Source organism: Pararge aegeria, chromosome 13 (genome assembly GCF_905163445.1).
Source record: "Pararge aegeria chromosome 13, ilParAegt1.1, whole genome shotgun sequence".
NCBI classification, from domain to species: domain Eukaryota; kingdom Metazoa; phylum Arthropoda; class Insecta; order Lepidoptera; family Nymphalidae; genus Pararge; species Pararge aegeria.
In genome coordinates, this window is record NC_053192.1 from 14,424,794 (window position 1) to 14,441,502 (window position 16,709).

A 16,709-nucleotide genomic window follows, 5' to 3' on the forward strand; every position below is an offset into this window, starting at 1 on the left:
GTTCTAAGTTTTATTGCAATTTCTCAAACAGCATCCTTCTAAACTTTTGTCCAATTCTTCAAAATGTTTAATCTGAAAAAGAAAATTAACGATACAGACAAATATTAATATACTAACTGGAATTTTACAATTTTTATTAGTTTTACCTACAATTGGAGGAATTATTGATTTTATAAATTTGAAATGCATTTAAAACTTTTCGGAATGAGAAAGTCGCTATAAGAGCTCAGGCCGCGATTGCAGAGAGTCGCAAGGTTCGAATCCTGTCGGTTCCAAATTTTTTTAACTGCATTTAAAATTAATAAAATAGTTACTGAAAATTAATATACAGCTTGCGTATAACTGAAGTATCTTTAAAGTCATAGTCATAGCAGATGGTCCACTTGAGTGGACCATCTGCTCGGTCCGTTAAGTTAAAGTCAGTTAAAGTTAAGTTAAAGTTGCCATATACAGGGCGACTTTAAGCGGGGAATGCAAGAAACACGTCCTGCAACGTGCCGCCGTGTTATTACAACGGCAACCATGATGTTTAGCGGCAGAAATAAGCACAACAGTACTTCTCCGAACAAGCTCTGACACAAAGTCAGTCAAAGTCAAATATTTCTTTATTCAAATAGGCACATAGATGGCACTTTTGTTGCGTTGATTACATACAAAATGTCATCATTTTGTGTACACATTCACAAAAAGTTCAACTACTACTTGTGACGGTAGATCAGAATACCGGCAACCTGAAGTTAGCTATAGTCGAATTTTTTTTTAGGTTTGACATGTTTTAGCGATTCTTTGTGTGTCATCATGCCTGTTGAAATTTAAAGCCGGGTCCAGACGAGTGTAGCGTGTAATGTAAGATTACTTGTAACTTTGCGTCAGCAGTGTGTACGACACACTAACTCAAAGCGAATTGTGTACGCGAATATATATACAGCTGTTATCCCTACTAATATTATAAATGTCAATGTAAGTTTGTTTGTTACGCTTTCACGCAAAAACTACTTAACCGATCCTCATGAAACTTTTAATACATATTCTTAGAAGTGAATGAATGAATGAATGAATGAATACACTTTTATTGTACACCAACGAAACAAAAAGTAGTTACAAAGATATAAATACAATCAAGAGAGTACAATTCGGTGGCCTTTTCGCTACATAGCGATTTCTTCCAGGCAACCAATGGCGTAAAAGGAAAAAACGTAGAAAAGAGGTAGGTGGTGCAATAAATAAGATTTAAAAATTATACAAATATATAAATATAAATAAAAAAAATATATATATATATATATATATAACTATAATATATATATAAATATATTATATATAAATACAAATAAAATATATAACATAAATATATTACATATAACATCCCCAATTAGTATGAAATACATAAATAATTCAAATTACACACTTAAAATGATTCGCTTCAGCGCTGTTCGGCTGAAAGAGACAAATAATGATCCTTCACTAGTTTCTTGAAGGTCCCAATCGATTGTGCCTCACGGATATCTAACGGCAAGGCGTTCCATAATTTAATAGCCTGAACCGTAAATGATCCGTTGAAGAAGGAGGATTTGTGACCAGGCACCTTCAAGACTAACTTCCTCGTAGAACGAAGTTCGTCTGGGACTCCTACAAATTTAAACATCTCTTTCAGGTAAAGAGGAGTAGAAGGATGAAACAAAACACAGTACAGAATAGAAACAATGTGCAAATTCCGGCGAAGTCTGATAGGTAACCACTTGAGACGAGACCGAAATTGAGAAATATGATCATATTTGCGCAACCCAAATATGAAACGAATGCTAGAATTCTGGAGTCTCTCAAGTTTATTTAACTGATCTTCAGCTAAGTTAACATAGCTTGCGTCAGCGTAGTCAAGAATGGGAAGGAGTAGAGTCTGTGCGAGCATAATTTTGGTAGGTATAGGAAGTAAATACCGAAGACGACGCAAAGAGCCTAGAGCTGCAAATGTCTTTCTGCTGATCTTATTAATATGGTACGTCAAACTTAAGGTTCGGTCAAGATAAATGCCCAAGTTCTTTACATTTTCACAGTATGGGACTGTGACACTATCAAACTCAATGGAGGGGAGGGAAAACCAGTCAATCCTTGAAATCTGCCTTCGACTGCCAATAACAATAGCTTGAGTTTTTTTTGGATTAACGTTAAGGCCATGCGCTTTACTCCAATTTGAAATAACGCGCAAGTCTTTGTTAATGCTAGCTATTGCGATTGGAAGATTATCAAAGGTTGACTGGGTGTAAATTTGGACATCGTCAGCATACATATGGTAGAGAGAAGATATATTCCGAGTAATGGAGTTGATGAAAATAGAAAAGAGTAATGGATATAGCACGCCGCCTTGAGGTACGCCAACAGTAATATCACACCATGAGGAATGAGATTCCTCAGTGTGAATACGCTGCCGACGACCATGAAGATAACTATGAAACCAGTCAATCACTGATGGAGATATGTTAAGAGAACGCAACTGACTCAACAGAATGTCGAAATCTACCGTATTAAAAGCATTACTGAAGTCCAGCAGTACCAGAACTGTGAGCAGTTTATTGTCCATACCCCAACGTATATCATCGGTAACTTTAATAAGAGCAGTAGCCGTACTATGCCCAGGACGAAAACCGGATTGGAATGGATTATGCAAACAATTTCGATTAATGAAAAGGTTCAGCTGTTGGTAAATGAGCTTTTCCAACAGCATCACATGAAGTGTTAAAAGTAATATAGGATACTTTTTATCTCGACAATAAGCTCGGTTCCTTTGGGAGAGGGGATGAGTGTTTGGCGATTGTACACCATAGCTCCGACAAAGATCCGATCCGATCCGATTTAAATAATTATTTTTGTACTATAGTATAATACGTGTTTAATTTTTGCCCAAACTGTGGTTAGAGATAGAGGACAGAACTCCTCAGCGGACAGCAGTAAACCCCTCATTTAATTTGTTTTAGAACTACAACTAGGTAAATTAAATGCCACATCAACAAAACAAAATTAAACACAGACGAAGTCGCGGGCAACAGCTAGTATATCATATAAAAGCTTTTTCCCATCAATTGGTACGAACCTGCCAAATAGAAAGGTCTTTATAGCTGGTGCCGCTGCTATTTCAATTTATACCAATAATTGTATTTCAGTTTTTTTTCAAGTAATTCGGATTGGATCCCAAAAAATAGGTTTTTCTTGAAACAAGTTAATACTGTTAAACGAATCCCTTTAACAGTATTAACTTGTTTCGCCACTCCACATCATAAACGTACTTTTGGCACACAACCGTCACGAAAGTCGTCCAAACGAGCAATCCTATCGCCTTTGTGTTCGCGCAAATAAACTGATAGCCTATATCAGCCCGAGTGCCGGCGCGAGCGTCACATGAAATATTCGTAATGCCCTCCACACGTAGAATTTGCAATCACGGTGGATTACATTACACGTTACATTCGACTGGACCCGGCTTAATATTCCGCCGAATTCTATAAGTAGGTAAGTACGAAAAATACTCACATTCAACTTATTGCCTATATGTTTAGGGCACTGCAACACAACTTCTCTGCCTATTGCATTTTGCGCTGCCAGCTTGTCGTGTATGAACCTCCATATCGAACTGGCCGATCGGAAGACGTCCATATTTCCGAACATGTAGAATCCTTGAACGATATGACATAACGATATATTATAGTAACCCTTTTCGGTAAGTTACATACGACATATTGCGACTAACGTTGGGCAAAATCCTTACCTCTTTTTAAAAGTCGTTTGAAAAACCATTTTTTACGTGTGTCAAAATATTTGACGTAGTTTATCATTGTTATATGTTTAAACAATGTTATACATATACATATTTATAATTTACTAGCTGTTGCCCGCGACTTCGTCTGCGTTTGATTTTGTTTTTAAAGTATTCAGTACCGCTAAGCCTTAAATGAGTATAGTAGTATATATAACATGTGACTGTCAATTAATTATAGACAAATAATTTGCAATAAAATAAAATTGTGACTTTACTTAAAGATCTAAGCTATCCTATCTCTTAAGTTGGACCAGACTGCTCACGGTGTGCCAATTTAATTTAAAATCGGTTCAGTAGTTTAGGAGTCCATCGCGGACAAACATCGTGACAGGAGATTTATATATATTAAGATAACCATATAGGTAGTATATTTTGTATTTTTTTTTTATTTATGGGGCTACAGTTTTATTGCTACACCCTGCCCTTTCCTTATAAGAATTACTTTCTCCAAAGATTGCATGGGAAAGCTCGCTTTAGCGATGAGACCGCCTTTGCAGACCTAAACTAGTTTTATGTATCTCATTGTTTCTTTTATTTTTTATTGTTATATATATAACGTGTAACCGAATTACAGCATACGGCGTACTGCAGAAGTATATTTCATCACCCTGGGAAAATATAAAATCAAAAGAAGCATATTTCAAAGTCAAAGTCAAATATTTCTTTATTCATAATTGTTTTTTTAAATACAAACTAATTCAACATGTTTACTTGTATCAACACTATTGAAGATAAAAGACCGACACGCGCATAGTACATACGCTACACGCCACGTATGGGAAGGGGTTAAGGCCGTAGTACGCCTACACAGATTATTATATAGGTATCTGGTATATATTAATTATTATCACTATCTATATATTTTATTGTAAGTTTATTATATGTATATATTATATTTGTATATAGGTAGATATGCATGTTTATTTAAATGCACCACCTACCTCTCTTCTTGAGCTGTTTTTAACGCCTTTAGTTGCCTGGAAGAGATCGCTATGTAGCGATATGGCCAAATTGTATACTTTTTGTTAAATTTTTACTTATAATTTTACGATATGTTTATGTGGTGTACAATAAAAGTGTATTCGTTCATTCGTCCGTGAAGTATACAACGGGTTCCTTAGGCGTTCCCCAATGGTTTTTAGTTTGGTTATATGAGTTCCACGTAATCTCTGTCCTGCCCAAAAGGACAGAGGTTATATGGGAGAGGTATAAAGCATATCCACCAAGACATAAAAAAAAAAAACACGTTTTTGTATTTCTTCAAATGCATTCTTTCACCGTTGAAGCAAGTGATATTATTATTGCATAAAACCCACTTACATGGCAGATAGGCAGGAGATAAAAAATATATCTTCCAATTATATTTAAAAAAAATAATATATTAAAAAAACAAAAAAATATTATACCATTAATAATTACACCAGCGCAAGTTATTTTTATTAATCATAAACCCTGTATTTTGTAAGCAGACTTTACTCTTACCTTCTTTAGCCCGAGAAAACGCTACGCAAATTCTATTGGGGGCAGTGAGGAAGCCGATCTTGCCGTCTCTGTTGCTCCTGACCAAAGACAATATCACTATCCTACTCTCTTCGCCCTGATAGTTGTCTACTACCGTGATTTTTACATCTTGTAGCAAAGGGTAGTTTTTGCTTATCTGTAAAAGTTTTTTTTTTAAATTAATTTCGGCACTGACGGTATGAGATTCGTAACAAAGTGGAAAAAGCGCTCGGGCCACGATTGCTAGAGTCGCTGGTTTTTATATGCATTTTATAAATTTAATTATTTATTTAATAGGAAGCCAACGTTATATACAATGCCTTAAATTTATTATAAACATAATGCTAGTATTATTAATTATACATTGTATACCCCACTTACAGGCTAACTCTGCATTCATCATGGAATATTGACGTTGTTGTGTGTATATATAATTTGGACTGTATTAATGTTTATGCATTCAAATTAAACTTATTGCTGGTTTACTAGGATTTATTTTGTTACAAAGTTTAGTAAATGCACTGAGACCGCCAATGCGTGAATGATCGCGTGGGCCACGTAAGTCGAGCTCGCGGGTCACCCCCCGCGGAGCCCGCGACCCGCGGACCGGTTTCGATGCATACTAGTGGGCATCGAACAGACGTTCTTAAGTGAGAACATAAAACTTAAGAGATAAATAAAAAAAATAAAAACCAAAAGATACTAAAAACTATAATAAAAATAAAAGTGGATTACGTAACATACAGTTTTTTAATTTTGCACTAAAAACTCAGAGCGGAATTGTGAAATATATCTAAATCAGCTTTTTTAAAAGCACAATTGTAGGCTGTTTAAATTTATGAATTCTATTTTAATTACATGTAAAAAGTCATACATCATATCAACCCATTATCGGGCCAATACGGGGCACGTTTCTCCTCCCACAATGAGAAGGGGTTAAGGCCGCAGTCCACCACGCTGGCCAAGTGCGGATTGGTGGACTCCACACGCCTTCAAAATTCATTTATTTCAAGTAGGCCTAATATAAGCACTTTTGAAACGTCAAGTCTGTCTGTGTGTAGTGACTCTACCACCGGTTCGGAAGGCAGATTCTACCGAGAAGAAGCCGGCAAGAAACTCAGCAGTTGCTCTTTTCCAACATTAACAATTTACATTGTGAGAGATGAAAGCGGAGCCGGATGCTTCCAAGCAACCTTGTCATTAAGAAATTCATCAATTGTATAATAACTTCGCTGTAATAAATGTGTTTTAACACATTCTTTAAACTTATGCATTGGTAGGTCCAAAATTACCTTAGGAATCATATTATAAAAGCGTATACTCAGTCGAAGAGTATACTTCGAACACATTATGGAGAACTCTCAGGCATGCAGATTTCCTCACGATGTTTTCCTTCACCGTTGAAGCAAGTGATATTTTGATCACTTAAAACGCACATAACTTTGATAAGTCAAAAGTCATACATACCTCTTTAATAAGTGTCGCTTGTCCATTATAAGTGGTCAGAATGGTTATTTCCTTCGAGCCATATTCCATTTTACGTAAATAATTGGCGAGCGTAACACACCACTTGGCTTCTAGAGTGTTCTTATGACTCCAACTGTCTTCTAAACCCTGAAAGCATTTATTATTATTGTCTAAAGAATAATTATGGTGTCTGTATTCCTCATTCTTTTTAACTGGAAAATGTTTGTGTGATTAACATGAATGTTTCTCAGTGTCTGGGTGTTTATCTGTATGTTATATATATTTATGTAAATTATTCTCTATATAATCTATATAGACTGTAGTAATATTATCAATAGTGCATGTAGGGTAGCGCCGTAGCGGTTAGTCTCGAACCATCGCTTCTTCAACTTACGTGACGCGTCTATTTGATGCCTTCTCCTAACTGCCTAGTAGTTAGTAAACTAAAGTCAGATTTTCTCTGTGGAATTCTGACATTTGTCATTTTATGACATTTCAGTTATAACAAACATTTTTATACGCCTTTTTAATTTGTGACACGAAAAAAATAATTAATAATTATATGTCATAAGCAAAAGCCAAATATTTATTAATGACAATGAAATAGTTTTTTTTATCATGTTTTTTTTTAAAAAGGATAAACACATGAAATATTAGCTGTAAGACGATAGTCGATTGCTAACGTAACGAAGAAGTAACGTTTAAGAAGTCAATCAAATGAAGGTTTGAAGGAGAATTTGGCGTGCAAAAAAGGAATAAAAATCGTTAATATTAGAGTAAATAAATAAATTATATTTTATTTTATTTAAATGTGTAATTTTTTTTTGTGGGAACTTTTTTATTTCTGTTATCATCGAGAAACAGAATTCCAAGGAATTAAAAAATCTTACTTTAGATGTACTGAGTTAAGTTTTTAATTAGACCTTACCTCAGAATCTTCCATTACATCATGCGTATAAAAGAATAGGGTGTCCCTCATTCCCCTAATTCGAGGATAGGACAATACGCTCGGGTGACTATCCAATCTGTCGTATATCACCGGAACCAGAAGCTCCACGAAGTTTGTGCGCATGCGCCGCTGTATGGTCAGCGTTCTAGCGTGAATGCCGTTCCTTATCATTCTCTCGAAGAGGGATATGTCTAGGTTGTAGTTTTTAGCTAACTCGTAATGCGCGGCTGAAGGCCTTAGTTGTTTGTGGTCGCCTGAAAGAAAAAAAAAACTGTCCAATGAACAATATTATTGTAAAATGTTTCCCGCATCATTGAAGATAAAAGACCGTCACGCGCATAGTACCTACGCTACGCAACGCGTACCTAATAAAGGGACAGGAGTCACATGATTTTAATTTTGGCATGTGATCTTAGGGTTGCATCTGATCTCTTTCAGTAACAGCTATGGCAGTGTATAGTTTAGTAAAAAACTATGGCAGTGTATAGTTTAGTAAAAAAACTATTAGCGTTCGGTTACACAGATAAGTCTCACATACAGTATATACCTCTAAAGTCTCTGAAGTATTATTTCGGTTTACATTTACTCGTTGTATAGAGAAAAAGGCAGAGTTCAAAATTGTAAAAATATGAACCCTGCACCTATTAAGGTTCATAAGATAAAACCCGTTGACAGACGAACGGACGGACGGACGGACGGACATCGCAGGATTAGTAATCAGATCCAGTGAGTATCTTTCGGATGCAAAAACATAAAATAGAAAGACCTAAATACAAACTTAGATCACGCGAATCTCTTCGTGAATTTAAAGAAATAGGTATACTTACAGTTTATATATATATATATATAGTCCGCTATATTTATATATATATAAACAAACCATTAATCTTTATAAAACACTAGCGGACCCCATTGCCATCTGTCGGGCTAATTTGTGAATCTAAACCACCCAGGGTGCCACCCAAACGCATACAAAAAAAATCATTTAAATCGGTCCAGCCGTTTAGGAGGAGTTCAGTGACATACACACGCACACAAGAAATATATATATAAAGATTATGGATATAAATGAAATGGACATGAATTAGTGATATCAGCATATCGTCTTAGGAACGTACAGAAAACCTTTGTGGGGCTGAGTATATGCTTTTATATATATATCTATATATATATATATAAACAAAACATTAATCTTTATACAAAACTAGCGGACCCCAGCGCCATCTGTCGGGCTGATTTGTAAATCTAAACCATCCAGGGTGCCACCCAAACGCATACCAAAAAATTCATTCAAATCGGTCCAGCCGTTTAGGAGGAGTTCAGTGACATACACACGCACACAAGAAATATATATACAAACTAGCTGACCCCAGCGCCATCTGTCGGGCTGATTTGTGAATCTAAACAATCCAGGGTGCCACCCAAACGCATACCGAAAAATTCATTCAAATCGGTCCAGCCGTCTAGGAGGAGTTCAGTGACATACACACGCACACAAGAAATATGTATATAAAGATTATGGATACAAAAGAAATGGTCATAAATTACAGATATCAGCATATCGTCTTAGGAAAGTACACAAAACCTTTGTGGGGCTGAGTATATGCTTCTATAACATGATACCGAAGGTAATATTAGATTTACCATTACATAAGTTTAAAGAGTGTATAAAAACACATTTAATACATCGAGGTTACTATACTATTGATGAATTTCTTATTGACAAGGTTTCCTGAAGCAAGCCGCTCCGCTTTCATCTCACACAAGATAGAAAAATGATTGTTAAACTGCTGAGTTTCTCGCCGGCTTCATCTCGGTAGAATCTGCCTTCCGAACCGGTGGTAGACTCACTACAAACAGACTGACTTGACCGTTGACGTTTCAAAAGTGCTTATATTAGGCCTAATTGAAATAAATGAATTTTGAATTTGGAAACACTTACCGATTAATATGAGATGTTGACATTTGGGCGTCAGTGAAGCCACTATGTGAGCTTCTAGAACTTCGGCAGCTTCCTCAACAATAACTGAAAATAAACAATATCTCAATATAACTCAACAATAACAACAATAACTCAACAATAACTAAAACCAAGCATTTAAGAATCAAAATAATAAATCCGAAACAGTAAATAATGAAACAGAGATATAAAATAATGAAACAAAAAATAAAATCTATTTACTCATAATAAAGCAGAAGTTTTTTTTTGTTTATTTGAACTAAGCTCTGAAAGTAACAATCGGACTAACCTTTGGAAGACGAAATCTAGTAAGTAGTAGGATATTAATAGGTTAAGATGATGAACTAAATATAATAAGATTTTTTCCTTTCGTTTTCTCGATTCGTAAGTATCGTAGCGTGATATTATTTAGCTATAATAATTAAATGAACTCAAGAATGCAAAAAAGATTTTTGAAAATTTACAAAACTCTTAAGCTTTTTCTTAGTATAGTTAGATAAGCCAAAAAAATAATATTCACCAATAGGACACTCCAGTTTCCTCATGAGCTGGTGCCGCCTCGCCGCGAGGGTGGTGGTCACCGCGACCACTCGCACGGACTTCACAACCTCACTGTCGATCAGTGTCGACACTTCGTTCAGTTCCTCATTGCATGTATTGTGTTGCACCTGTGCACCAAAAGTTTATTTTCCGTGTGCCGTCACGGCAAATGGCATGACGGTATTTTATGCCATCACGCTCCCTCTAGTAAGTAAATAAATAAATATACTACGACAATACACACATCGCCATCTAGCCCCAAAGTAAGCGTAGCTTGTGTTATGGGTACTAAGATGACTGATGAATATTTTTATGAATTATATACGTAAATACTTCTAATACATATAAAAACCCAGACACTGAAAAAAATTCATGCTCATCACACAAACATTTTCCAGTAGTGGGAATCGAGCCCACGGCCTTGGGCTCAGAAAGCAGGGTCGCTGCAAACTGCGGCCAATCGGCCGTCAGTAAATATTGCTCTTGCTTACTCGCTTTGATATATTCCACTCACCAGTAATGAATTCATTTTTGTCATGAGATCGCATTTGATAGCTTCAATCGCGTTAAAGTATATATTCCACCTTTCGGTTGTTGTCAAGCTATAAGGATTTTTTGCTTGAGGTTTCCCATTTTCTCTGTTTGTTACATGAGATTTGGCCATGTAATACTACAAAAAAGTAATTAATATGTAATAAATAGTAAATGGTCATAGCCAGTGGCGTGCATAGAGGGTATGCACAGGGTATGCAGATGATATAAAATTAAGAAAATATCCAGTACGAGTTATAAATACTTAGAAATAGGCTTTTTATAACTCTTACAATGCCTATCCTTAAGTTTTTTATCTGCATACCCTCTATGCACGCCACTGGTCATAGCCTAGTGGTAGGGCTTCGGCATCTCTTTCGGGGCCCGAGTTTGAACCCTGGGACGCACGCAAAACTTTTGGGAGTTATGTGCGTTTCTAATTTTAACAATTAAATAAATAAATATACTATGACAATACACACATCGCCATCTAGCCCCAAAGTAAGCGTAGCTTGTGTTATGGATACTAAGATAGCTATGTACCCGTTGAACCATATTTAAGAAATGTAGATTAACCACTAGAATCTTAGTTTAAAATATTTTGTGAAATGTCACTTTTTGAGTTCTCTAAACATTACGCATTATTTTATGACTCCGTTTTATTATTTACTGTTTCGGATTTATTATTTTCTATTGCTGTTTTATTATTCTTAAATGCTTAGTTTATTTATTTTCAGTTATCGTTGAGGAGGCTGCCGAAGTTCTAGGAGCTCACATAGTGGCCTCACTGATGCCTAAATCTCATAAACATCTCATATTAAAAGTGTTTTCAAATTCAAAATTCATTTATTTCAATTAGGCCTAATATAAGCACTTTTGAAACGTAAACGGTAAAGTTAGGCTATTTGTAGTGACATTACGCACCGCTGAATAGTTTCGTAACTGTAGATGATCATCTAAGTGTTGGTGAAACGTTATTTTTCCCTACGCATCACCCAAATCATTAGGCATCCGATTTAAACGTTTCCTGGTATAACTACACCTTCACCACACACATACGAGCATAAGTATGATTTCTAGATAATTTAGTGACAGAGGACTCACCTTAAAACACTCCAACCTCTTTCTAATCCTGTCAATTTGGTTTTGGAACTTGTCAGTCATTTTTTGTCCTTCAAAATGATCGTCCGTTATATCGTTCAAATACTTTATACTACTTTGCATTGAATCTATTTCTTTTAGCGCCCATTGCTCTGAGAAACAAGTTTTTATTGTATCTGTCACATTAAGTTCTTCGCATTGTTTCTCCCAATCATCTAAATCGTTATTTTGGTCGCAGTCTTTCACTAAGTCCTTCGATTTCTCGTCTAAATGTCCAAAAAGCCAGCTCAAAATACAATCCTCATCAAAAATTTTGAGCTCACAATTATCTTTTCCAATTTTAAGGTAATCTTTAATAGTTTTGTAGCTAACAATCTCCTTCTCGCATTTTTCTACCTCTGTTTGTACATCTGTCATTAGTTTGAAAATCCTTTCCAGTTCTGAACGTTTATTAGCATATAAGTAAGAATATTTAGTTTTCATTTTCATACGTAGCGCATTCAAATTATAGGGTTCTAGGATTTTACTTTTGCTTTGACTGCCTAATCTCACAATGCTATTGGTAACATTTAAAATGCCTTCAAGGAATTGGTCAAGGGCGTGATTCGTGTAGCAAATGATCAGCATCGGTGTGCCTTCCAAGGACACATTTCTTAAAAGAGTGGACGCGATTTTGACACCAAGATACGTTTTGCCAGTTCCTGGCGGACCTTGAATTACAGCGAATTCTCTTGTTAAGGCCAAATTATAGGCATCGAATTGGGATTGGTCTAACCCAAAAGATTGGGAATTAGGCCATTGGTTTACGTCTAGAACTGGGAAATTCAGTTCATCATTTTTATTCAACTCGTTTTGTATGCTGTATATTGTTTGTTGTGTTAGATATGTAGGTGGCTGAGTTTCTTTCTAAAAAAAAATAAGCCTCAATGAGCATACAAATATGAATCAATAATATTAGTTTAGTTTAAAAGAACTTTTATTTTTCTTACCTGAACATCAACAATATATTTTTTCATGGGCAAATCATCAGATCTTGAATTTTGTAATACTTTTAATACTCTGTGATAAGGTTCAAAGAAAACTTCGCTCTCTACCATTAAATAGGGTTCGGAAAACACATTACTTGATACAGGGTTTTGAAATGTCACAGCGATCTGAAAAGTTAAAGATTTTAGTTGAATATAATATTTTTCACTTAGGTACAAAAATTACTTTATTAAATACTACTTATAATATTTATAATTCGAATAAAAAAACTGATTTTATAATTCTGGTTTAAAAAAATGCGATTTTGTCGGCTGGTTTTGTTCAAACTACGAAATTGTTAGTACTACAAATAAGTCTATTAAGTGCGCTAACCTTATTTAAACGAGTTTAGTGTTTTAAGTGTGTCAAATATTTGGTTTAATAGTGAGAGAAAGATACGTACATGCAGATAGTTTAATTAATTATAATTCTACTGATGAGATTGTTTATCACACTTCTGATGTTATATTTATACACAATTTTTTTTTTATAGTTATAATTGCAATTAAACCATCGCATAAATCCAGAGCAACACTTAGCAGGGCATGTGTCCACTTGAAGTGTGTTAAGCCTCAAATTCAAACTTTCTTTATTCATATAGGCCTATCACAGGCACTTATGAAGCGTTCATACATATTTGTTTACATAATTGCAAGGGGATGGTGATAACTCCAACTCCGTTCACCAACTTAAATCTAACGCTACGAGTACCCTCATGTACCGACACCCAGGACCTTCTGTCACAAAAAGCAAAGTCAAAGTCAAAAATATCTTTATTCAAGTAGGCCCACAGGTGGCACTTTTGATGCGTACATAAGAACCACACGGTAGTGATATGATGGCGATAACCACATTCGTAAACTTAAAACTAAAGCTACAAGGGTTCCAAACGCGTCCTGGTCTAAGAAGAAGCCCACAACAAACTTAGCCGAGTGTTTTTTTTTTTTTGTTATCACCATCTCACAATGTCATTTTAAATTATTAGAAGAGCAACCTGGTTAGAGCAATAATTTACACCCAAGCTTTTTTATCGTTTACGTAGTACTTTATACTATAATAGGACTTTTAGTAGTAGTAGCTGTACAACTACCAAAACGGTGTCCACAATATGTAACACCTTATAGATGTGTATTTTGCAATAAATGATAACTATTATTCCTATAAAAATCACAATCTTTAAAATAAGTGCAAAATTTTGTATACTCACATAACCAGACCTAAGCAAATCTAAATTCGAGTCCAAAACGGCCGCGCATAGTATATTTTGAAAATTATCACTTGTAAAAAGTAGTAAGGAACCGAACATGAGTCGTTTGTTGTAGGCGTACTTTCTACAATCTACTGAGCTATCGCTGATACGTTCGGCCCATGCTATGTCAACTAGGTGTCCAACTTTGTTATTGCTGACATACGTCCGGATAACACGGACCTTAGTGTATACTCTGAAAGACGGAGAACTTTATTGCAGCATTGATAGATTAAATATGTGCTAGTAAACGAAGTTTATTCACCACTCGCACGAAAATCCAATAAAAGACCTATTATTTTAAAGTTAAGTACAACATTATACATATTAAAACGACTTTATTACTAAACGTGGCTTTACGTCGGAGGTACTTATTGCTTTTAAAAGTATAATATTTAACGCAGGGTCTGTGTATTCATCTTGGGCGCCCCTCAACCCACACTCAAAATACACTCGGGATTCTAGAGGTCTAGAATTCCTTGTTACTCTTGGGATTTATCTTGGCGCCCATAATGTAAAGACATTGCATTTCCACCATGTTCAACAATCTACTTTAATCCATGTAACTGGTATCACATTTAGGTGATATTGTAGTAAAGTATAGTTATAATTAAAATGGTATTGTGACCTTACCTTATATTCTCATGCCGCCTTTTCGAGGGGGTTTCTAAGTATTTACCTACAAATGTAATAAAAGAATAATGAAACCTATAGTTAATATATTAATATTTTTGCTATAATTAGCAACACCGCATAAAAAATTATGTTGTGTTACACACACAGACATATTAAGTGAATCACAAAAGAAGCACAATCCCATTTATATCCTAATAAATCTATCAACTCATTAGTTTGCTCAAAAACTTTTGAATTCATCTCCCCAAATTCAGTTTTGTCTAAAAGTCTCACTTTTGTTTCAAAATGAAAAGTATAATATTATTAGAAACTTATTAGCTGTATCTAAAGTAGAATTTAGATCTAATAAAACTACTTGTAAGAAGGCATCCCACACATACAACGGACGGTTTCAGACCAACCAAGTGCAGAAACAGCCCAGGAACACAAGAAGAAGGCATTATAAAAGGCATTGACACAATTTTTACCAACATATTCCTTCACGCAATGGCCCAAAGTAGTCCTCTCTCAGCAATTTAAATTGCAAGTCTAAATAATGCTCAACACTAGTATATGCTCCATTAACAATACTAGGTACAATTGTAACATTATTCCGTCCGAGAAGATCATCTTTATTTGGAAATATGTTCAGATTTCTGAAGCTATTAGGATCTTTGCTAAAAGAATTCTCAGTGAAAGTTTCTTCTTCAAAATTCTGCAAGCGAAAAAAAAAACAATCAATTACAGATTGAATATTATTTTAAGAAAATTATCTGAAATAATATGTATGTTAATAAAAATAACTTACTTTAGGTAGACATTAATAAATATAATGAAAGTTATTTAATTTAGAAATAATACTCTAAAGACCAGGTAAAATTTTAAGTTTTTGCTTTTTTTTTTAAATTTAAGTATAGATTTGTATTTGGTTGCCATGTATTGGTTTCTATTATAATACTTACATTATTAATACTTTTTAATATCTCTGATCTTAGCTTGTGCATTTTTTCATAAAATATTTCACTTATGGCTTCCATGTGCTCTTCTTGAACACCAATTGCACTGATTTCTGCCATCTCCACAATATCATACAAATTCCTTAAAAACTCCTTAGTATGACCTCCATAGCAAAAAATTGACTCACAGAAATTCAGAACATTGAAATAATTTGATTCCACATCATCCCATAGTTGCATATTCATTCTTTTTTCAACAATTTTAACCTTGGGTAGTCCACATAAATAATTCTTAAGTTTTATTAGGAAGTCAGATTTTTCAAACTTAGTTCTCAATAAAAAACCTATTTTCGATTTTTCATTTGAATCTATTGACTTGTATAAATATCCCATTATTTTTACAAGGAGAATGATAAAATCACCTTTGAGTTCTGTATTAAGTAGTAACCAAAATCCAGGTCTGTTCGATAGTTCCAAATTCAAAATTGGGGGATTCAATAACGAAAGGTCCAGCAACCTCTTGAAGCCTATTGGCTTCTTCTCAGATTCTTGTAATTTGCGTGAAGGTTGTTGTTCTTTATCTTCTTCATCAAACTGAGAAGTGCTTGGTCGGGATTCTTCGATTAAAGTACCATCAAACCAGTCTATGCGAATAGATTTGGTAGTTTCACTCATGATTGATTTCGATAAAAAATCCTTAATTTTTAGTAGAAATAAATTGGAGACCAATTAATAACAAAACAATGAAAAATGAAAACAGCTGAGAACGTTAAGGACCTGCGTCTTTCACGTCATATGTCAACGTCAAGTTCAAACAGCTCAATGTCACACACAGACTATAAAAATCCACAGAAGAATATATGGATACCCAGATGATTAATCTACGAAAAGCATTTTTGTCAAGAACGTTAGGTCAATATTTGTACATTTTATTATTGACGCTAAGTTCTAGCACAGGTCGCTAAGAACAATTAAATATTATCAATAATAAATTTAGTTGTAGATAA

General features: G+C 34.8%; 1 protein-coding gene across 3 annotated transcripts; it reads right to left on the reverse strand.

The window, feature by feature from the left end:
• Positions 1 to 16,483, reverse strand: LOC120628851 (NFX1-type zinc finger-containing protein 1-like). Of its 3 annotated transcripts, XM_039897490.1 has the most exons (14): positions 15,709 to 16,483; positions 15,239 to 15,461; positions 14,765 to 14,810; positions 14,093 to 14,327; positions 12,849 to 13,013; positions 11,863 to 12,765; positions 10,742 to 10,897; positions 10,208 to 10,355; positions 9,670 to 9,753; positions 7,707 to 7,981; positions 6,779 to 6,925; positions 5,294 to 5,468; positions 3,526 to 3,668; positions 1 to 72 (listed from the first exon to the last, which is right to left on the reverse strand). In XM_039897490.1, the coding sequence occupies exons 1-14, from the start codon at positions 16,375 to 16,377 to the stop codon at positions 4 to 6; spliced, it is 3,438 nt and encodes a 1,145-aa protein (XP_039753424.1). In that variant the 5' UTR covers positions 16,378 to 16,483; the 3' UTR covers positions 1 to 3. The 3 variants fall into 3 exon arrangements, 2 of the variants coding, with proteins under 2 accessions (XP_039753424.1, XP_039753425.1); XR_005658976.1 differs by lacking the exon at positions 5,294 to 5,468 and having other exon boundaries at positions 4 to 72; XM_039897491.1 differs by lacking the exon at positions 3,526 to 3,668 and having other exon boundaries at positions 21 to 72.
• Between the last annotated feature and the right edge of the window lie 226 nt (positions 16,484 to 16,709).

Excerpts from the sequence above, each read along its gene's own strand:
- LOC120628851 (XM_039897490.1), bottom strand. The coding sequence starts at position 16,377 with ATGAGTGAAACTACCAAATCTATTCGCATAGACTGGTTTGATGGTACT. Across the intron at positions 6,926-7,706 it reads ATGTAATGGAAGATTCTGAG|GGTTTAGAAGACAGTTGGAG; the intron begins GTAAGGTCTAAT and ends AAATGCTTTCAG. Across the intron at positions 3,669-5,293 it reads GTTTTCTCGGGCTAAAGAAG|GATTCTACATGTTCGGAAAT; the intron begins GTAAGAGTAAAG and ends ATATCGTTCAAG.